At 40.4% G+C, this 23,258-nt stretch overlaps 1 protein-coding gene and 1 long non-coding RNA gene across 4 annotated transcripts in view; one reads left to right on the top strand and one right to left on the bottom strand.

Moving 5' to 3' along the window:
* NGF (nerve growth factor) overlaps positions 1 to 16,032 on the bottom strand; it is a 34,092-nt gene extending 18,060 nt beyond the window's left edge. For 2 of the 3 annotated variants that reach the window (XR_009726862.1, XM_061362758.1), the window contains exon 1: positions 15,630 to 15,767. Coding sequence is in view for 1 of the 3 variants with exons in the window: in XM_061362757.1 (XP_061218741.1) it covers positions 15,630 to 15,773 (144 nt within the window). In the remaining 2 variants the exon portion in view is untranslated. Of the gene's footprint in view, positions 1 to 15,629 lie in introns of all 3 variants that reach the window. The other variant, XM_061362757.1, reaches the window with a different exon arrangement.
* Positions 1 to 21,609, top strand: part of LOC133217360 (uncharacterized) — a 57,626-nt gene extending 36,017 nt beyond the window's left edge. The window contains exon 4 of the long non-coding RNA XR_009726863.1: positions 21,516 to 21,609. This is a non-coding gene — a long non-coding RNA (uncharacterized LOC133217360). The remainder of the gene's footprint in view (positions 1 to 21,515) is intronic.
* The last annotated feature ends 1,649 nt before the right edge of the window (positions 21,610 to 23,258 follow it).

Raw genomic sequence — 23,258 nt, 5'->3', positions numbered from 1 at the left:
GCTTCTTCCAGTTTAGTAAGGGAAATGGGGGTTGAAACTTGATGATCTTAAGGTCCTTTCTGACCCTAACCATTCTCTGATTCTAAATATGTTGCAGGTGTTGCATCTATGTTCTTAGCATGCTAAAATGGGTACAGCCTTTGGTTGCTTAAACTACTGAGAAGGATGGCAAGTTCAAAACCTGTAAACTCATCAGCTCAAGGCAGCGTAGCAGCTCTCTGTAGTATGCAGTGCTGTTGCTACCACTGCTACAAAATGGAGTGTGTTGTTAAAACCACTGTGGATAAGGAGTTATGGCCTGCATGGAAGAGTGCCATCTTTGCGCTAACTTAGATGTTAAAAAATGCTAACTTGAACTCACAGATATACTGATTATCCTGCTAAAAGAAGACCTGGAATCTCTTCCCAGAATTACAGCATTTTAATTAGAAGAATGTGAGCGAAGTCTTAATCTTGTTATTAGGGGTGGACATGGATAAGACAGAAACAAAATCCACGGCAACAGAGCCTAAACACAAAAATCAATGGTTTGAAGACTAGTAACTGCAGTGATTGCTGCAGCAATAAAACTGCTTCTTGTCCCTTCTTTTCATACAAGACTAAGCTTGACAGTGAATAAGTTGGAAGAAATACCTCTTCTTGTAACATTGAGCTACCTCACACGCAGCTATTTGAAAATACACAGCTGAACTGCAGGGAAAGGTATTTAAATTTACAAAGCAAATCCCCAGATGCATGAGTGTTTATTTTTTATTTCCTTTTAGCCCTTCTAAATTCTTGTGACATTCAGGGATCAATAACAATCTCATCCGTGGCTGATTCTGACAGATGTTAATCTTTCCCTTGGCTTTGCAGTCAGCTTGAAATAGTACTTGTTTCTTCATGTCAGGCCTCTGGCAATGCTTACCGGAGTCAGAATTACAGTTTCTAGTGAATCCTATTTTTACTGTCATTAACTTTCTAAACTGTTCCCCATAGCTGGCAACATTTCCAGGCTTGGAGACATACTTAGTGGGAAGCTGGGAGAGTGATGGGTTGTTTCTGTCTCAAAGCATTGTGCCTTTAATTGAGGTTTGCTTAACTTTGTCATTAAGTCCATTTATGTTGAAGGCATTTCATGACAGTGATCACATACTGTGCTTGTAGAGTGGCTGCTTTTCTGTTGTGATTTACCTATTAATGAAAGGGAAAAATAGCTCCATGTTTACTTAAGGTTTTTACAAGTAGGTTTTTTTTTTCCTTCTGCTGACTTGGTTAATAGATTCAGGAAATTTCTGGATTGGAAGTCAGAGACATGGCTCACCTGCAGATCCTGTGCTGTGCTTTAGCTAAGGAATTAGCTAGATCTGTTTAGCAAACTACAGCTACTCTGGTTTTGGTACCTACTTGTCTAGATAGCAGTTGATACCACCATCAGAACTCATAAGCCCTGGGCTTATGCTTCCAAATTAGGGACAAATCTTGATCAGAAAGCAACAGGAACAGAAACATTTCTCTCCCAAATGCCATGGAATTGATGGTGAACAGAAAACAGTGGGTGCAGTATTGCTTTTTGTGTTTATCAGTTGTACGGGCTAATTTCCTTCTCTTAGAATGTGTTAGGGGTGACCCAAACCATGTGAGTTCTAGCATGAGTGTGGCAATGATCATTTTAGTCGGGGAAGCCAAATCCTCATTTCTTAATAAGAAAAGAAAGCTGATTAATCAGCTGCGTCATCCTACTCCAGGATTGGTATGACTGGCATTCCCTATGGATCAGCCTACACAGAGGCAAGTGCCAAACCATAATTAAGACTGACTGCAAGTTCAATGAAATGTTTCAAAATACCAAATTAAGATTGAGTGACTGAGTTCAATCAAATGTTTCAAAATATCACTCATGTTTTAGATAAAATAAAAAGCCAGGGATATTCTCAGTCAAGCAGTTAATTTCTTCCTGAACACTTAGAGAATCATGGAATCTACTAGGTTGGAAAAGACCTTCAAGACATCCAGTCCAACCATTGCTCAGCACTGCCAAGGCCACCACTAACCCATGGCACTGAGGACCTCCTCTACACTGTATGTGAACGCTTCCAGGGACGGTGACTCCAGCCTGATCACCCTCTGGGGAAGGAGTTGTTCCTAATATCCAGTATAACCCTCCCCTGGTGCAGTTTGAGCCTGTTTCCTCTTCTCCTGTACTTGTGATGTTCTTAATTTGAAGATTTTCACTATGACTCTCTTCAAGTAGAGGAACTTTATTTCCATTGTGCAGGTTTGCATTAGGTTCCACTGCAGTGTATAGACTGACAGATGGAACACGGCACCTTCCTTCTCTCACATTCTTCTTTCTGAATGATGCTGCAATGCTGCCTTGTTTCTGGGACAGATAATTTGCAGAGCCTCTAGGAATTAAAACAGGCTTTTAGAATATTTTAGAAAGAGAAACAATAGCAACCTACAAAACCTCTTGCAGATATTACTACAAGCAGCAAAAATCACGCCTGGAAGGGAAAAGGGGTATTTTAGAGAAAAGTCAGTGGGTTTTTTCAGCTATTATTTTTAGATAATCCCTAAAGAGTATTTCTGTGCATTTTGTTTCTTGCATGTAGCAAAAAGATGTTTCAAATAGGAGAAGCTAAAGACAGCTTATGTTAAATTTTCTTGCAAGAGTTTGTCTAGTTGAAATTAACAGTGATTGTTTCAATACTTGTCTAGTTCCTTGTGTGCCCCACGTTGTATGCAATAATAAAAACCTGATCATCAGCACATCCATAACTGACTTATCTTCTTTACTGCTCCCACATGGTTGCACAACTTTACTGACTGTTTGCTTTGATGAATATTTGGTATTTGTCATGTGAAGCTATTCCATCACTTTTGTAATTTGGGAAATTCCAGGCACACTGAACACCTTAACACCACGTCACAGCTCATGGATTATTCGAACTCATTTTGTGACCCAGTATGACACAGTAGTCTAACTACCAGCCACATAAAGATAAAAGTTGCAACACAGACATCTGGCTGCAACCATGCACCTGGATTAAACAGTTTCCCGTCTGGCTCTACTGTATTATGGAGCAAAGCAGGTGGTAGAACCTTAGGTAAGAGCTCTCATTAAAGAGTAAGCAATTGCTTTCCTTTCTTGTTTAGTTGGTTGTTTCTTTCCCCGGTGGATCAAGGTGATACATTTATCTCATGCCAATAATGCTTCACTCAACAAAAATGCTGGAAATGGAAGATTCTTCCTTTTTACTTTATGGTTTGTTGAATGATGGTGTTGCTGGGAGAAGAGGAATAAATAAAGCTGCAGGAAATAGGAGAAGCAGGTTAGAGGGTTTTGTTGGAGCTCTTTTTTACAATTCTGTTTCCTCTGCTTTGTGCCTTGCCATGGGTCCCTGCTGCACCTGTAACAGGGAATTTGGAGCTCGCCCACATGAGTGGGCAAGATGCAAAAGGCATGTAAATTCTCATTCCAAATTCGCCTTCTGATAACAAGTAAAACTTGTTACTAACTCACACAGGGTTGATAATACTAATATTAAATTCTGTTTTTCTGTGTAGGGTAAGTGGTTTCTTTTTCTGCTGTGTTCAACCCTGCAAAGAACAGTGTTGGGATTTTGTAAGGAATCTAGGCACATGTGCTCTAAAGCTTATATACTGCACCTACAGCTTGTCAGCTGGGAACCTGCTGGTGATATGCGAGCTGTCTGCTATCATTTTGGTCTTTGCTGTCTAGTCATTAATCAGAACAGAGAAAACATAATAAAATGCAGAATTCTTTCCCCACATCATTATCGTATTTCCATGTTTTGTACGCCAATATTAATTCAGTTAACCTGAAATACTTGAAATTCATTGTCATATCACTTAAAACTGTAACCATGTATTTCCTTTGTCTGGATATTTTATGTGCATCTTGTTGTATTTATTACAGTATTACTTGGGAATGCTGGTGTCTATTGAATCAGTTGTGAGGAGCAATCACAGAATCACACACAGAATCACGGAACTGATAAAGCTGGAAGGGAGATCATATAGTCAAAGCATTATAGTGACAAGAAAGCAATTAGATTCCGAATTGGAAGGTAGTATGAATGAGCATATGGTGGAAAGAAGCAAAAGATGACATTTGTAGCCAGATGTGATCTGGCTATGTTGTATGGTCAAGAATGGTACTCCACAGATTGTTGTAATAATTATAGCATTAGCAATAGATTTTTCTTAGGTATTTGCTTATTTTTACTACACTGTTCATCAGATGATGACTACATGACGATTTTAGATTGTTTAACACAAGGAAAGTAAGTGGTGGGTTGGTTTTTGTTTTTTGGGTTTTTTTAATAACATATGCCTAACAGGTCTCTGACTTAAAAATCTTTTTAAAGGTACATATTATGTTTGCATTTAGCATATTTAAACTTTTCTGTTGTTTTTGGGGTGAATATTAGGTTCAAAGCAGATAGTCAAGTTTTGTACCTTATCATTTTCTGCCAGCTTAAAATGGAAATCAGAGGGAAGTTTTGATCAGATGTGCACCTACTTTCTGTGTGCAGCGTCATAGTTCAAATAGATGTCTCTTGAAAAAGAGCTTTTGCAAAATTTTATTGCAAAGATAGAGAGATGAACTTTAAATCTGCCAAACAACATTACATCAGGACAAGGGGTAATGGGTTAAAACTTAAACAGCGGAAGTTTAGATTGGATATAAGGAGGAAATTCTTTCCTGTTAGGGTGGTGAGGCACTGGAATAGGTTGTCCAGGGAGGCCTTGGGTAATATGGTTTAGAGCAAGGTGTCCCTGCCCATGGCAGGGGGGTTGTAACTTGATGATCTTAAGGTCCTTTCCAACCCTAACTATTCTATGATTCTGTGATTCTGTGAGCAGGTTTTCTGTGGCATTGGAAAAAGGTGATTTTCCTTAGAAAGTATTTCCTTTCAAATGATGGAACAATCTTGGTTCCATTGCTGAAGACTGAATTCAGATGACTGAATTCAAACAAATTCTGTGATTCTGTGACTTGAATGCTTTTGCAAATTTGAAATGTTGAACAAAGGTAGGAAATTCTATAGTTCATAAGTACTTTTCTACTTTCTTTGCTTTCAAATAGAACAGAAGGATTGGGAGAGAGGAGAAGGAAAAGGCCACATGTTTTTCTTTCAAAGCACAGAGGGGAAAAAGTGGTCTTTAGTGAAACCCTTCACAGCACTACTCTGTTCACAAAGGCGGTTTACAGTGCAGGAATGCACATCTAGGGAGAGCTGGTGGATCAAAGTCCCTCTAATGCATGTGATGTGATTCTGCATGCTTTGGCAAAGCCAGAAACTCACACTTTTGGCATATATAAAGTGTCCTGGAATGTGAGACTGAGCAGTGAACCTTTTCACTCTTCTGTTTACAGCTTGTGTCTGAGAAAATAATGAGAGGAAAGTTTGGCAAGAATGACTGGGGCTGGAGGATTTGGATCCAGGCAGAACAAAATAATAGATGTTGAATATTTAGAGCTTTGATAAGAAACACCAATAACAGGAGAGGAATGGAATGGGTCCTAGAATAAAGCATGCTTAGGCTGTGTGGGTTGACATCTTTGTAACTAAAATGTAAGTTGGTACACAAGTGCAATGCATAATTCAGTACACAGTTCTTGGTTGCTGTGCAGACTTCAAAGTGGGGGCAACAAAGAGCATTACCTGGTTTTAGGCTGGCTTAATAGGGAAATGACAGTTATGAAATGACACTGTCTTGTGAACCCTTGACACAATGACCCTTGAAATTGTTGAGTGCCATTCACATCTCGCAGAAGGTTAGAGGTTTTAAAGCTACTAGCTTTCTAAATAATGTGTCTACAAGTTTGATTAAAATGTAGGATAGTAGAAGTCCTGACCAGAATAAAAGCTATGGTGTTAGAGGTCTGTTTGATTAGAGTTTGTGTTAGACATGTGTATCTCCATGTCCTCAAAGTTACTCAAACCTTGCAGATGCTTACAAATTTAGTACATGCCAGAAACTCTGACCACCACAGAGAACAAGGTTTCATTATTTCTTCATATTGTACTGCTTGTTTTAATACAAGGAACTGAAGTAAAATTATGAACCTGGGGGAAAAGAGAAGGGCAGACCCCGAGCTTTTTAACATGTGTGTCTGTGACCTGCAGGAACAAGTTATATTTGCAGTTAATGGTAATATAAAAAGTATGACAAAGAAGAGGCAAAAACCTTTTCATAGAGCATTATGGATTGCTTGGTAATCTTAGCGTAAGCAAACAACACTTTATGAAACAGCCAGCCTGTGGTAGGAATACAGAGGAATGTCATCCATAGATGAACAAAGGATACCAGCCTTATTTACAGGACTGGAGTCTTAGGGGAAGAAGTGAGTATAAAACAACCTTGAATGCATAGTTGATTGAAAAATGACTGGCTCTAGGCTGTAACCACAGTAAAAACAGTTAAAACAGGATAAAGAGGCTATTTTCTCTCTGTTCTTATTTATTTCCCTTGACACAGTTTATGTACCTTTTCCTGCCAGGTAAGAAGTGCAGTAGTGCAGTCAGCTTTGCTGAGGGAAATGGGTAAAATTGCTAACACTGTGATCAGAAGATCACAGTGTGTTCCCCATTAAAGAGAACCCCTTCAACATACAGTCAGTATGTAAGAATGACCGAGATGGGCCAGATGAAAGAATCTTGTCAATCCTGTTTGCCTGAAGAGGCAAACAGAAGATCCTTCTGGAAGTGTCTAAGAGAAAGATACGCATATAGTGGTACTTTTCCAACCACTTTCCTCTCCTGTAGTTTTTGGATGAGCAGCTTTCTGTGCAGGTTTTTCTATGTGTTTAAAATCTTCAGTGTATTTCGCATCCATGTCCCTGTCTACCTATTCCTTGAGTCAATGTACATTTTGAGCAGCAAAGTGACTGGGAGTTCTGCCGCTTAATTCCATGGTGTGGAGCAATGGTTTTCTCTCACTATTGAACCTGTCATCTGGTGGTTCCCTTTGGTGCACTTAGCTTTTGTAGTAGAAGAGGCACCAGGCAGCTGAGCCTTCTGAATCTGCCCATGATTTAAATCCCCTTTGGACTTCTACTGTTTTGCATAAATCCAAAAATATGGTAGTGGGGAGAGCTGAGGAGCTGGGCCTAATCCCCAGTACAGCATCCAAATAGCGAGGAAAGAATCTAGCCTGCAAAAAGATACCCTTTTTATAGGTAATGGAAGCACTTAACCTGAATTCTTGGTCAAAGGCAATATATGATAAAAAGAGAAAATGCCAAAGCTAATGGCTGTGGACTGCAGCCAGCTGGAAAGGAAAAGCAAACCAGAAACGCTTAAACCAAAGCCCCAAGCCCCAAACTGACTAATGAGAGAAAGAATGAGTGGTTTCTCATGTGGAAAACCTTTTAGGTGTTAAACCAGTAATAAATACAGGCCATTATCACATGGATGCATCCTTCATAGTGAAGCCAGTTCAAATCTTACCTAGGAGACTGAATGTCAACCATAATGCTGTTCCTTGGTTCTGAGTTCCTTAAAGACCTCAGATGAACCCAGCTCATCCCTAGAATTCTGCACGGAGCACATCTACCAAGAAAATAATATTGCAGAAAGTTTGCTGCTTGTTGTTGACTCCCCAGTCTCAGTCCTCTAATAAATGGTACAGAGATCCTCCTTTGGGCATGAAGATGGACAGAGGACCTCCTGATATCCCATCCAATTTGATCTATTCTTTGATCATGCAGTCACGGAGTCACAGAATCAACCAGGTTGGAAAAGACCTTCAAGGTTATCAAGTCTAACCATTCCCCAGCACTGCCAAGGCCACCACTAACCCATGGCACTGAAGGCCTCATCAACACGGTGTGTGAACACTTGCAGGCACGGTGACTCCAGCACTGCCCTGGGCAGCCTGTCCCTAAGCCTGAGCACCCTTTGGGGAAGGAATTGTTCTTAATCTCTAGTCTAACTCTCCCCTGGTGCAGCTTGAGGCTATTTCCTCTTGTCCCATCACTTGGTCCTTGGGACAGGCTACCAGCCATCTCCTGGCTCCATCCTCCTTTCAGGTAGTTGTAGAGAGTGATGTAGAGAGATGCTATACTTGTCAGTATTTGAAGGCCACCTTCATCTCAGGGAACCCTGTAAAACTGACTTCTGATTTGTTCTGTACACTGTTGCTTTAACAAACATTTCTTTATGTCTGTTGCTATAAAGTATTTTCCATGTTGAAAGTCCTACAGAAGGCATAGTCCTTTTCTATACGTGTGAAAGTGGTAGCAATAATCTAAAAAAAAAAAAAGATGGAACTGTGCATTTAGTTTTCCTGCTACTTCAGAATTCTTAAGAGATCAGAAAGTAACAGAAGTGTACAAATGTGACATTTCCTAGTGATCAGCAATCTGAACAAACTTGTCAAACATGACTCTGTACGTGGTGTCCATAATTCTACTTGTGTTCATAAAGATCTAGCACACACAAAAAAGAGAGAAAATCGTGGAAAACTTCAGATATCCTCTAGGTTATTAACTTTGGATGCAGAAGTTCCTGTTCTCTTACTGGTACATAAGGAGCTTGTATCCATTGACCATAAAAGACTTAAATGATTTTCTTAATGAGGATAGAAAGCTGTAACTTCTGAAACACAATTCTTGGGTTACTGAAGTTATAACCAAGCAAAGCTATAGAAGCTTGATACAAACCAGAATAAAGTCAATGGTCGCTTTGGAATCCATTGCCTTTCTAAAGAATCCAAAAATCACTCAAATTTAATGGACTGTAGCTATACAAAGTAAAAGCAACAAGCCCTATATCTACTTGCACGTTTAGTTCAAAAGAAGGAATGTGTAGATGTAATTCAAAACATTTAAATCCCCTAAGGTTACGTGCATGTGTGTTTATCTCATAGGTTTTGAACACTTCACTAAGGAATCAATCACAGTGTGCTTGCTTCCTTGAGACAAACAGCAGTAAAATTTGAATGGAGTATGAAACTCTACTAAATGTGAGTTATTAGAAAGCATTTCTTTTGAATATTTCTAACTTATTAAAACCTTAGAAACAAAGGGGCACAAATTTAAATACAAAAGCAGCAGGTATAGTTTGTTTCCTAGGGACTTCCAGGAATGTAAAAGGAAGCTGATAAGGAATGCAGTGTAACTTAGCACTTTGTAAGTGCCTGATAGAACATTACCTGTGGGTATCTCAGTTTTTAAATGCACAATTTTCAGTTCCTGGAATAAAATTTCCAAAGCTCTTGAGCTCCCTAATTCTGTATTGATTTTCAGATGCTTCAGAATCTGCTAAGTGGGTTCTTAATGTGACACACAAGTACAGTGAAACTGGGAATTGGTAGCTGCTTTTGAAACAAAATTGCTGTCTTTTGTAGAACATTCTGCCCTGAAGCAAGTTGTCCTATGAGTTATATCATAGAATCACAGAGTGGTTTGTGTCGGAAGGGACCTTAAAGCTCATCCAGTTCCAACCCCCTGCCACAGTTAGGGACATCTTCCACTAGAGCAGCTCCAAGCCCCTGTGTCCAGCCTGGTCTTGAGCACTGCCAGGGGTGGGGCAGCCACAGCTGCTCTGGGCACCTTGTGCTGGAGCTTAACCATGCTCAAAGTAAAGAAATTCTGCCAAAAAGCTCATCTCAGTCTCCCATTTCAAGCTTAAAACGCTGAAGTCACAACCGTCTGAGCAGCAGATGTCTGCAGACTGAGCAGTGTCACAGTCCATCAGCTGCAGTTAGAAAATGCACTTCATGCATCTAAATAAGGTGAAAAACTTGTACGTTTTCAGAGATGGCTATTCTATGCCTTCTTGCCCATTCTTAATGAGGGAAAATTGTTCAAAGTCTGCTGTGTAAAATTGTTATTTTTCAGTCTGAAATATGAAAGCACCAGAAAGTTAGGAATATGCACACCTGCAGTGACCAGACATCCATGCGCAGTGTGACAGTTCATTCTTGCCTACTGACCCAAGCAGCTGATGTGCCCTGCTGACCCTCTTTAAAGGCCACAATATAATCATTTTGATGATTAGTGGAAGTACAGCTCCTAAGTGGGGCTGAATTTGTTGTTACGTTCATCAGAATTCGAGTTGTTCTTGCAATGTGTTAAGCAATGAATAGTTGAAATGAGCAAATTTTGGATGGCTGTGCTAATACATGCACCCTAAGTGCTGCTCTGGAGCTGGTACACAGAGCATCAAAAAGGCATCGTGAAATAATGGGCAGGAAATGATGCATTTCAGAAAATGCAGGCTGTGTCATTCACCACAGGGCAAATGGCTCTGTGCACAAGCACAGGTCTTTTTCCATACCTGAGTCATCCAGCACATAAAGGCTTCAAACAAAAAAAGGAAAAGATATGTTTCAAAATAGAAGAACACCACCCCACCCCCCCCCCCCCCCCCATATTGTATGAGCCAGAGCTGTTAAAAGTATTGTAATCAAAGAACATATAGCAATGAGGTGTTTGGTGAATTTCCATCCCCAGAATTTCTGAAGAGTTTCCTTTTAAAAGCCTGGATCACACATATGGTTGTGTAAAGAACAAACCGAAGTGCTTCAGCAAAGTAGATCAGTGAACCAGACCACAAAAAAATCTGTCACCTTTATACCTACACAGTACAGAGGGGGAAATATGAAACTATCCAGAATAGGAATGATTCAAAATAGTAATTTTTAGACTAGCAAAGCCATACTTAGTGTATAGAAAGTTGTTAAAAAAATAATCTGCTTACCAGCTGTACTTATACTGGGCTGATTTCCTCATTGTGGGTCAGAACTGCCAGAAAGAATCTAACATTTTATTATTTTTCAGAGCAGTTAACAACTAACTGAGCTAAATCAGTTTTTGTCACATACTTTTTAAGGCAGCACTATTTCTCACAAACAGGGCACTCCAAACTAAATGACACAGTGTAAGGAACAGATTCAGTTTGTCGATTATTCATTCATTGCATTGATTTTATTCCTGGAAAGATCCTCGTATTTGCATCACAGAAATGATCATTATGATTTTGGCAATAATATGTAAACCAAGGCCCAAAACAAAGTCAAACTCTTAACCTTCTGTTTGACTTCTTCAGTCTTTGTGCTTGAATCTTTCTCCACTTAAATCAGTGAGAGTTTTGATGCATAGCAAGTCAATGGGAGCAGAATCTGATCTTTTATTAGCACATTGTTATGGACCCTGTGGGAACAGGAAATTTGATTTTGGAGCCAGGAACACTGATTAGGGAAAGTTGGTTTTGAAATCAGTTTTAGTGGTCTGGGTTCAATATCCAGTTTTAGAAAATCTCTGAACAAAAAATGTCTTGAACTACACTGAGTGGCCTCGCTCCTGCAGGTTTGATTTCTGACAGCGATCAGATCCGTGTCCAGAGAACATCTGTAGGGACTGTCAGACTGAGGGGAGACTGTGTTAGGGTTTGGGCTGTAAAGTTCAGGACAGGCAATTCCTCAGGATTTTTCATCAGCGACTGTAGCGATAGGACAAGGGGTGATGGGTTCAAACTGAAACAGAGAAAGTTCAGGTTAGATATAAGGAAGAAGTTATTTCCTTGAGGGAAGGTGGCGAGACACTGGCACAGGATGCCCAGAGAAGCTGTGGCTGTCCCATCCCTGGAAGTGTTCAAGGCCAGGTTGGACACAGGGACTTGGAGCAGGCTGCTCCAGTGGAAGGGGGGGTTGGAACTGGATGTCTTAAGCTCCTTTCCAGCCCAAAGCATTATATGATTCTATTATTTTTGCTCTCTGTTGTCACCATCTCACAGTTTCTTCCAGGGAATACCTCTAGGTAATGTGGAAGCCATAGTAATGTGTAAAACTGATCCCAGCAATAGAAAATGTGAATCTGATCAATCTTGATTTTTGTTCTCTGATAATGGCAGCTACTGTGCCATAAAATCTCAAAGCATTGTTGTAAATGGAAGAGCTTAGGCAAAAAAGAAGAAAGGCTCTTTACTGGGAAATAAATGTTGTTTCCAAGGTAAGAAAAAGTCAAAGGTGTTTCATTCATTGGAAAATGGCACAGGAAATCAAGTGAAGCTCCAGAAGCTGACAGTAAAGCTATTGAGCTTGTTATTTCAAACTCCCCCATGCAGTTATTTTCATTTTGAATGTAGATACTATGCCAGACAAGTCTTGTACATATCTATGTATGATTTCTACAGGCATACAGCAATTTGCATCTTAATAGCTGTATGCAAGGCTCCAAAAACCGATCAGCACTTTGCATATTTTCTCTTGCTGTGCAATAGTGGTGCAATCTAAATGTCTTCCACGTGAATATAGTCACACAGAGATTATGCCTAAAGGTAGTCAAGTACTGCATTCTTCTTTCTGTCTCTCATTTCTAAATACATGAGAGCACTGGGCAGTGTGGTGTACATGGGTGTGCTTCACTTGGGGCTAATGCATTCAGAGATGTGCTGACTAGTGAACTACTGTAGCCAACTCTGCATCCTCGGTGATTTACCAGCTCTGCCAATGCAGTCAGCATCTTACGTCTTCGTTTGTGTATCCATTAAATGGGATTTCATCCCTCTGCATGTGTCCCAATAATTGTTTCCAAGTGGCAGGTGTTGATGTTCCAGTACATCATAACTTGTTTGCAAGCACTTAATTATCTCACAGAAGCAAGATCTGTGTACAGAGAATCCTACTTGTACACAGAGGAAGTTCTGTGTCATTGGAGTGTTTCTTTATGCAGTGCTACAGGCTGAAAAACGCATCTAATGCAATGTAGAAATCATAAACTCTATAGTTTCTCTAAATACCGAAAATTTTCCAGGCTGTCATCATTTGCACCCTTACATGTTTCACTTTCTGAGATGTAAATGATGACCAGAACTTAGTATTCAGGACTTGGGGACAGTATAGGTTTATATCAGCAGTATGAGATTTTCTTTCCACCAAGTTCCGTAGCTTTAGACTAGTGGAACCAGGCAGATAAGAGTGCACATAACCCACATGAAGTTACTACAGTCTCTTGGCAACAACAAAAATGATTTTGCTTTGCTTGGTCATGCTCATTTTGGGTCTAAATAACATATGCACAGGCAAGTATTTCATGAATTCGGCAGAGCTGCACAAAGAGCATTGTGTCAGGAGAACAAGCCACATGCATCCCATAGGACATGTATCCCAGAGCTTCTGTCGTAGAAATGCTTAAACACATCGACCTCTCTGACTGGGCTCAAGTCAAACCCAGCACAGGAAGAGTTTCCTCCTTGCTGTGTGAGCAATGCAGCTGGATCAGCATTGCTACACGTGCCTTTCACTTTCTTTACCATGGGGCATGTTTCTCTGGCAGAGGTGTGATCTTGCATTTCTCCAAGTGTCTCTCAGCTGATCTAATGTTTTAGTTCGTGGTCATTTTTCTGAATAAGCTCTTAAAACTTCTGTTCAGCAGAGGGCATTTGCCAGCAGAGGTCATTGTTATTGTGGGCAGTTTGAGTTTCACGGGCTTTAGCTGGGCTGAGATTTGAAGGAGAGACAAATACTTCTAAACCCAGCAATCCAGGATTGACTTCCAGGCTTAGAATATCGAATCTTTGGGAATGAAAGCATTCATTTTATTACCCCTTTATTTTTTATCGGCAGATTTTGCTCTTAAAATATAGACTAAGAAAAAGGCAGAATTATGTTAACTTCTTAAAATGAGCAGTATTTTTTCCACATGCTTTAAATGTAATTCAATTAATGCTAATTAGTATGTATTCAATACTCTGTTAATCCTAAAAAGCATTTCTTAAGGAACCACAAAACTAATTGATAGAACTTGCATTTAAAGGAACATTTTTAGATGGCCAAAGGCATGGAGCAGTAGGGGAATTTATGGGACTTACTCTGTTGATTGAAATAATCTAGTTTTTAAATGTGTTCTATCTGAGCCTTGTTCTAAGTATCCCATTAAATAAACACATTTTAGATTTGCAAATGCTAATCTGAATACCTATTTTAGGTATTTTTTCTAGCCTGATCTTTTAAATTAAAATCTTACAGTGATTAAATAGACTGCTTGGTTCTTCTATGTGACAACTGTTTACTTAGCGTATGGGTTAGAATGAGCCTTTGTGCTCATTGTAATTCTCCACTGAACTTAAGTGAAGGCATCTGAAAAGACAGTTTAAGCTTTTGATGGAGAAAATGGACACTGCTTAGCTAGGCGGATGAGAAAAAGAAAACCACAGTTAACTCTCTTTACTACCTTATTGTGAGACTGACAGATCCCTTTAGGGTGAGTGGCTGGGATTGATAAAGATGTGAAATCACGATTACTCCACTGCACAGATTCATGAGGAGGGCTCCTCTCCAGACCTTGCTGAGATTTGTTAGAAAATGATTCATTTCTATAATTACTAATATATTTAAAGGCCAAATCTTACTTACAACACTCCAGTGAACACTCCAGTTAATATGGTTCTTCATTCTGTCACTGTAACCTTTTTGTGGAAGGGCAGGATATATTGTAACCTGAGTTTCAGATGAATGTCTGTAATGGTAGCTGTCAGGGTAATTTGAAAAAGCCTGGTTTCCATAATATCTGAAACAGCCCAGAGCTGCAGAGTATGAAAGTACAGGCAACTTAGCTGCTCCTTTCTCTTTTTGCAGGTAACTGTCACATTTTACTTTGGCTTAGCAAAAAAAAAAAAAACAAAAACAAAAACAAAAAAACCCCAAAAGACTTTATTGTGATACTCTAATGCATGAAAACACCCATAAATTATCTGTCTAACAGTTACAGTGCAGCTTCAAAGTTGTGACAACTTGGAAAAACCAGCCTGACAAGCAGGCTCACTTTGCTGTTTTTCCAAAACTTCTTGAGCATATAAGGAGAATTTAAAGTGAATAAAGCAACTGCAGCACAAACACTTTTTGTTCTCAGTACACAAATTCCTTCTGTCTCCCTGACTGGGGTCCCCATTTTTGTCTCTGCCTGGTGCATCAGATAAAACAGTGTTACATCCTGGCATAAACCAATAAACATTATCAGTTTCATCACTTGTAAGCTTTTCCAAGTGGACATCGTAGAGGATACAGTCTCTAGTGATCTACTACTCTGCCTATAGCTAAAGGTTTCTGCCTTGGTCCAGTCATGCTTTGATTTACCAGAATTCCTATTTATATTAGTAAAGAAAGAAAGGAGTTCTTATCTAGATTAGAATTACGCTACAGGAAAAAGAAATAAAGTGTTAAGTAAGCCTTAATATTCAGAACAAAGACAGTAAAGGATTTTCATATAGGTGTGACTGCTGTATGATGCAAATAAAAAGAAATTCTCATACATCTGGGTATAAAAGAATAATATTACATTTCTCTAAGATTAAGCTGTTCTTACTAAAGATGGTTTTTGAGCTTTAAGCTTAAACACAAATGCTTTATGAACACCTTCCAGATATATGTGCTGTTTAACCTGCTTTAGCAGATGCAATTTTCAGTTTCCTTAGACCATGCTTTCCTTTTAAATGCTATTTTTAAGAAACGAGCACTCTGTATTTCAAAGCCATCTGCTCTGTTCTCCTCAAGAGAGTAAAAATCACTGTACAGCAAACCCACATTGGCTAATTTTGAAATCCCAAACTTCCACAACTGGTGCGACAGCCGTGTTCCTGCTTTTTGAACGCTGGCTCCTGTGGGGCACTCACCTCAGAGCAGCGGCACTGGACGCCGGCAGTACCGGGAATCCGGAGGGTTGTCCGAGCTGGTTTGTAGTCCGTAGCACCCCAGTCTGTGGACACTTTCCCAAGCCAGAAGAGCCATTCACATTCCCTCTGCCTTTCCAGCCTCATTCACTGCTCACAGGGCTCAGCTAGCTGCACTGACTCACAGAAATGAAGCTCCCTCTGGGTCCTAGTGCTGTAAACGTGTGGGAGCTGCACGGACTCGCAGGAATTCAGCCTCTGGCATGGTGCCTAGACCATGCAGTGATGCACAGATGTGCAGTGAAAGTTTCAAAGTGTGCACTGGTATGACTGTGCATACAGAATACTGAGAAAAACCTCCAACTTCCTGGTTCCACTGTCAAGAACTGAAACCCTCGTTAAGTGATGTTTTCTGCCTTTCTACTTTGCATCTTAATCCTTGCTATCCATTTAAAGATGAGAGCTCACAGAAAGAAACTCCACGCTCCCTGATGAATGGGTCCTTTTAAAAATCATCTGTGGAGCCATTTACTTGTGTGACAAGTCCATAAACGAACCTCCAGGAACACTAATAGTTAACTGGTGAAGCAGTGGACTGGGTTCCCTGCAGGAACTGTGCAGTCCCTGTTATCAGCTGGCTGTAACAGGGGTCAGCCAAATGCTGATCTAGAGTAGCAAAGAAATATTTGACCCTGACTTGGGCAGAGGAAAAGATTATATAAGAACCTTTCCAGACGTAATATTCAGTGTTTAACATACTTACCTTAAGCAACAAAGAGGTATGGAAATGTTTCCCATTATGTATGGGGAGGAGAATTAAGTACTTTACAAGGAAACAGCAGTGTGGTCTTAAGCACTGATAAATATAGGAAAGAAATGGAAAAGCAAAATTTTTTTTAAGATGCCAGGGGGAAAAAAGCATGTTGTTTAAAATCTCTACTCTAAAAAAAACATATTGGCTAACTATGCAGGGAACTGTGAAGCAGCCGCTTAGAATTTTGTAGCTCTCATTCTGGCGTAGTGTAACCTTTGTGATTACACAGACATAAGGAAAGAATTTAGATCATCCTCTGTTGAAAAGTAGACACAGCATTTTATCTGTGTGGAAATCATGGAACTTGTTTGATTCCATCCAGAAGAGGGCAGCTGTCGGGAGAGCCTTGTCCTTACAATCCTCTGGGGAAGCGAAGGATGTGTGGAAGGTACTACACAAGGGCGTGGAGCAAGAAGGCAAAGTAGCTTGAAGATAATAATGCTTCTTATTTACCACATGGCTATGCTTCTTTATAAACCTGAAGCAGGCACATCTTCATGTTTTATTACAACTAGTTGGCAAACCTTAAATTTATTTCCAGTCAAAAGATAACTGGCTCCAGTGCTCAACTGGTTTTTGAAAGTGATGTGCATTTAAAGTTGCCTGAAATATCCTTCAGAAAATTGCAGCACAAAATGCTTGATGCAAATGCTAATATTACCTTCCCAATTTGCCGGGAGTAAATGCTGCATCCCAGTGGGAAATGTTCCTTCCCTGGCAGTGTTCAAGGCCAGGTTGGACACAGGGGCTTGAAGCAAGCTGCTCCAGTGCAAGGTGTCCCTGCCTGTGCCAGGGGTTGGAATTGAATGATCTTAAGGTCCTTTCCAACCCAAACCAGTCTAGGATTCTATGATTCTATGCAGAGTGCTTTATTTTTCTAACAGAAAACTGCTTTCCATGCATGACAGCAGCCATGGGCCAAAGGTGATGTCTTCATTTACACAGCCAGCCATCAGAGTTTCTGAAAATTCAGCCTGTAAAACTTTTACCTGAGGCTCTGGCTTTAGCTTCATATTTTACTGTAGAACTGCCAGGCTATTCTTGTGTTGGGCATTTGTCTTGCTTCATTGGAATATCATCAGATTAAGACTTCATACTGAAAAATCAGAAAGCACATTATAGCCCATTGTGAGTGCAGCGAAGAGCATCAAACCAGATATATAAAAGACATGCTTTGCTTTTTTTCCCTTTACTAAAAAGTTAGTGCACCCTTGTGTTTAGCATCTCTACAACTGATTTCTTGGCAAGAGCTGCCTCATTTTTCCTTAAAACTGTGGTCACAAAACCTCAGTTGGACACAGTGATCAATGATACATTGCGTTTGTACTTAATGTTTATCACAAGCACTTATTTCTGTCTTGAAGAAATCCTTCTTTTGTACCTTCTTCTTGTACCTCGGTAGTTTACAGCAGCAGGCTGATATAAGCAAGCCAGACAGCTGGGATAATCCCTAGGAAAAAGCACTGGCTTTTCTTCTGTTCCCATGTAACCCAAACACATACCATGCCTGGCTTTTGGTGTAGGTGTTGCCCTATAGGCACAGTTTCAGTGCCAGAAGAATGCCTAATTCCAGTGGACTACTGTACTCTGGGATGTGCATTGTACAGAGGTCATAGGTCTTTCTCTTTTAGCAGTGGTCTGAACCAGATTTAAAGAGAAAAGTCTTACTACATTAGTGGTTGCTTAACTGTGATCCTCCATGAGATGAGGATTTTCTTGCATTAGTGGGTCACTGCATACACAGTGAGGGACTGGTAATGTTAAACTGAGGAAGGAAAAGGTGAAACAAGAGAGATTGAGATGAGCTCATAGGCAGAAGTGCTTTACCTTGAGCACGGTGAGGCACTGGCACAGGGTGCTCATAGAAGCTGTGGCTGCCCCATCCCTGGCAGTGCTCAAGGCCAGGTTGGACACAGGGGCTTGGAGCAAGCTGCTCTACTGGAAGGTGTCCCTGCCCATGGCAGGGGTTGGAGCTGAATGAGCTTTAAGGTCCTTTCCAGTCCAAACCACACCATGATTCTATGATGGTATCACATGCTCTGGAATCAGTGAATCTGCATAAAGAGTTCTGTGAGCACAGAACTAATGGATCCTGGTTCTCTATAGATTTGCATCAACTTCGTTCTGTGCTTTGACTACAATAATTTCAAGTCTCCCATGTTCTCTTGTATGGGCTTCCTTAAACAGTATCTCCAATTCCTTCTAAGAGTCAGTCTATCCAGTGTGTGCCTGAGTACTGCCATGTAGTGCGCAATGCAGGAAAATAAAAGTGCTCTGGCCAAAATGAAGAGTAGCACTGTTGGGAGTGATGACTACTGGGAAAACGTTTTGCACTCTCCTGACCTCTGGGCTGAGGTTGAAGTTAAACTGAGCCCCGCAACAGCAACAGTCATCACAGTCTCTTTCTCTGCATCAGCATTTCTGTTCAGGTAAGTTGGATGGTGAGGGGGCACAATGTAGGAAAACAGTGCCTTATGCTCATGTGGTGTGTTTAGGGTTGTAAGAGGGCTTGAGGACTGAAGGTGGATTCCTCCTGGAGTCAGTGTCTTTTGTGCTGCTGAAAGGCTCAGGGAAGGCACTTGAGAAGACATGGCTGGGCTTTTCTGTTTAGGAGCAATACTCTTCAAGAAAAAAAGCTGCCCAAAATGATGAAAATCCTCATTTCTTTCTGAAATCTTTGTGGGTTTGCAAGTAGCACAGGTGTGTACAGCTGCTGTTCCTAAATCCTGACACTTCGGAGACGTGTCGGGTCACTGAGAAAGGGGCCAACAGAGCACGAGATGGTTTTCAGAGATCCCATGGAAGTATATGGGTATGGGATAAGGTTAACAAGTTTTACTGTCTTCAGAGACACCTTGTGTGTGTGAACAGTTACATTCAGTACTTCCTTGTAATACTGTCCCTACATGAAGAAAGATGTATCAAGAATAACCCACTTTCCCTAGATCACTAGCTTCTGTGTGAACACAGGGAAAGCTTTAAACTTCTCAGATGAGGCATTCAAACTGTGAGACAGTGTCTGTTTTACCTAAAGGAATATCTATTCCACAATTTTAAACGTTTCCAGAAAATAGAACGTAGCTATCCTGCATCAACATGTCTCAGACCTCTCTTACTAGGGCTAAATTGAATGTAAAGAGATACTTTTCCCTTAATACTCAGCTGGAGGAAGCTTAACCATGGTTGCCTGAGTTAATCAAGAGGTAGGAAGGAATAATCAAAATGCAGGTTCTCCTCTTGGGTTAGTTGCAGAAAATGAAGAAGTTGATACAGGGGTTAAGGTGTCTACTTCATTAGTATGGGTAGCATCACTTGATAGTGTTGTGTATGATAGAAGTTAGTAGCAAAAAGCAGACATTCACTTATAGGTCATGAGCAAATAGGTCAGACAAACAAGTTCATTACTGATTTGCTGGAGGACTCAGTCTCCTGTGAATATTTTCATGACCATTTTTGCCACATGGCTTCACAGTTGAATCGATAATACAGAGAATCATAGAATCACAGCATAGTTTGGGTTGGAAGGGACCTTTAAAGCTCATCTAGTCCAACCCCCATACATACAGAATGTAGCCTGGGTGCTCTGGAACACTGATTTATTTGTACATGAGGCATTTGCAATACACCGCAATTCAAACCAAGTGCTGATTAGAAATGTTCAGTTATTATGGAATGGATAAAGGAAGTGATATGCATCCTTTCTTTCACTTGTGATTAGTTATGTAGTAGAAAGAAACCATTTTACTGTAAATGAGAACATCTTAAAAGCCTGAGCTTAAAAAATCAAATGTCTGTTGATTGTTCAAGTGTTGCAGTAGAGGATATGATTCTAATGGCAGTGACATAGAGACAGAGCAGAGCTATGAGAAAAACTTTATATTACTCTTCAGATTCAGCAGAGATTTTGCCTGATAGTTGTTTGGAAAGACAGAGTAACTGTAGAGTAACTATATTAATACTAGAGAAACTATAACTAACTAGAGTAACTATGTTTCTGGACTACACAAGGCCTGCTCTTCTGTTGGAATACCTTTATTATTGACACTAAGCTACTGGTTGGCAGTGAGGGTCGAATAAGAGTGTAAATGCTATTTAAAATGATAAAAGAACTATGGATTTTGAAAATCGGCTCTCAGATGCTTATTCCATGCTCTTCTCCAAGAGGATAAGAGGTTTTAAGATACACTGCTTAGTAGTTGGAAGTAGTTTTCCTCGTATGTGGCTTTCTGCACTTGGCTGAACCAGACCTGGGCTGGAGTCTGAATTCTCATTGTAAACCATGGAGTTTGTCAGTCAGAGCTCACAAGGTATGGATGGACTTTTGTGTGAGGTCTCTCTCTGGGGACAAAAGCTCCTTTGGTGCAGTTTCATAATGAACACATGATCTGGTGTTCCTTTCGTATTCCTCTCTGTGATGGGCATTTCAAGAGCTAGTAATGTGCATGCTTCCCTGATTTGGGTTGGTTTGTGTTTTTTGACAGGTTATACACTACTAACACTGTGTTAGCATGAATCTTTCTAAGATTCAGAGTCTGACAGTGGTATTCTCTTCTGGGGGGTAATTAGCACTGTCAGTGCAGCTCACAACTGTTTAAAGACTCCCTCATCCAGTGTCAGCATGAAATGAGACCATTCTCCAGGAGGACTGGACACACCACCTGGATAGCAAGGTTGTGATTTGCACGCTCCCTGAAATGCCATGGCTTCCAGCACTGCTCCTCTGCTTTGCTGCCAAGGATTTGGGACCAGAGAAGAGTAAGGCTATGGTGTAGAATGATTTCTTTCTGCTGTGATCTATGAAATGAGCCTCATATTCTTGCTCTCTACCACTCTTGTACTATGCTCTAATAGAAACTATGGCTCCTTGTCAGAGTCTGGCTCCATCACATGTGCATAATGTGTGCTGAGATAATGAGGATAATTTGCCAGGATGGCCATACTTTGCTTATGACCTCTGGGAACTGGCAGATGCTTCAGGGATTTTATATCCACAGGGAGTGAATATTATAGTTTGATCCTTTTTGCCATGTTAGTGGGCAAATGACACGTGATCATATCACAATTTCTCCTTTCAGGCTTGCTGAATCTTCATATACAGCAGCAGGGCTTGCTAGAGGCATGGCTGCGTTGAATGCATTGTTTATCAGACTGACCCACAGGCAATCTCCACAAATGTGTGTGAAAAGTCCACATACCCAAGCACATACACGTGTACACACACAAAGGAAAAAATGTCAGTGTTTGGCTATGACTGACCCTTGCTAATCCACTCAGCTTTAGTCCCTACAGACTATCTGGGGGAGACAAAAAAGATGTAGTAGGAAGTCCTACTGTGAAATTAGGAACCATAGGCATAACATTGAACTTGGAGTGAGATGCATTTGACTATTAAGGGTGGGACATTTTAAAGTAGCCTAAAGAATGTGCTCAGTTGAGGGGATCCTGCCCTGACACAAGAAGACTCCAAGGATGGACTTGCTCTTCACCATCTCTGTGTCCAGTATCTTCTTGCCTTTACTGATAAATCTTGAAGAGGCTTTGGGAAAAAGCTGAAAAGAATTGCAAATGATTGTATTTAAAGTAATGTTCTGAAAGTATTTTATATCATATTTGTCTTCCAGGACCTGAACTCTGAATTATGTAGCAACAATTAAACTGATGAAAGTCTAAAAAGCTGGGACTCTGCCAGTGTTGCAACTTGGTTTTACTACTAAAAAAGGCAGTAAACTGGGAGGGTATATCAAGGAATAAATCGCTCTGCAGTTGCCCAGTTTCTTGCACTTGTTTTCTACACATCTTCTGGACACTTGGAGACAGAACTCCAGGCTAGAACTACCTTTGATCTGTGTCAGTATGGAAGGGCTTATGTATGTTCTGCAGTAAAAGGCATAGTTCTGTGTGTGAGAAGTATTCCAAGTTGAAAACTGAATGAAGGCACAACTCTTCAGTTTTGCTATGAGGAAAACTAGGCCTGAAGTCAATCCCTGGTAGGGCTGTAACACTCATGCGCTGGGTTTTGCTTTCAATAATACAGACATTTTCTCGTCTTCTTCTATCTCTGTATTGCTGGGTAAATCTTCTCAGAGTCTGCAAAATTAAAATACCTCAGCCTTTAACAGGAATGAAGATCTTAACTGACTCACTTTTATGCATCCTGGACTTTCTTTAATTGTGTGTTAATGTGGGACAGCAAGTATTAACAGGGAGGCGGGGGAGACTTGGCAATACAAACTTTAAGAAGAAATAGTACTATTTATATATAGTACTATATATACTACTAGAATTACTAGTCGTTCAGCTGTAGTAGGTCTGCATAAATAACAGTATTTTCAGCAGGCTAGCAGAAAGAGGGAGGAATTTGGGGAAAAAACCCCAAACCCTTTATTGCTGAATCAGGATAGTGGACCAAGCCTTGAGAATGGATCCAGCTCTGCTTTTCAAGTACACGTTCACACACTCCCTACCTGGTATCCTGTGGCATTGTCATTAGACATGCAGTACTATAAAGTGAAAGTACATCTGTGAAAGTCAAGCCCACAGATCAAACTGCAGGTTTAAGACATGTAGTTGTAGCATTAGTTGAAAATGCTCTCTGCATGCACAGGAGAAATCCAAACCAATTTGGGCTTGAAGAAAGCAGGGTTTACTCGAGGACACAATGTGCAGCATTTGCAGATCATTGGACAGCTCAGTCTAGTACAGATCATGCCTTTTTATGGGGACATTCCAACTCCAAAGAAAGCAAATTCTTCTGAAACACATTGTCTTAGTTAAGCTTTTAATATTGTTTTCATACTGCTAGCAGCAGCTTTATATAA

The sequence above is a fragment of the Neopsephotus bourkii genome, unplaced genomic scaffold (assembly GCF_033783945.1).
Source record: "Neopsephotus bourkii isolate Nb327-2 ecotype Australia unplaced genomic scaffold, CSIRO-AGI_Nbou_v1 NB_1139, whole genome shotgun sequence".
Taxonomy (NCBI): Eukaryota; Metazoa; Chordata; class Aves; order Psittaciformes; family Psittacidae; genus Neopsephotus; species Neopsephotus bourkii.
Note: the sequence above shows the minus strand (reverse complement) of the source record. Positions and strands in the feature narration are given on the sequence as shown.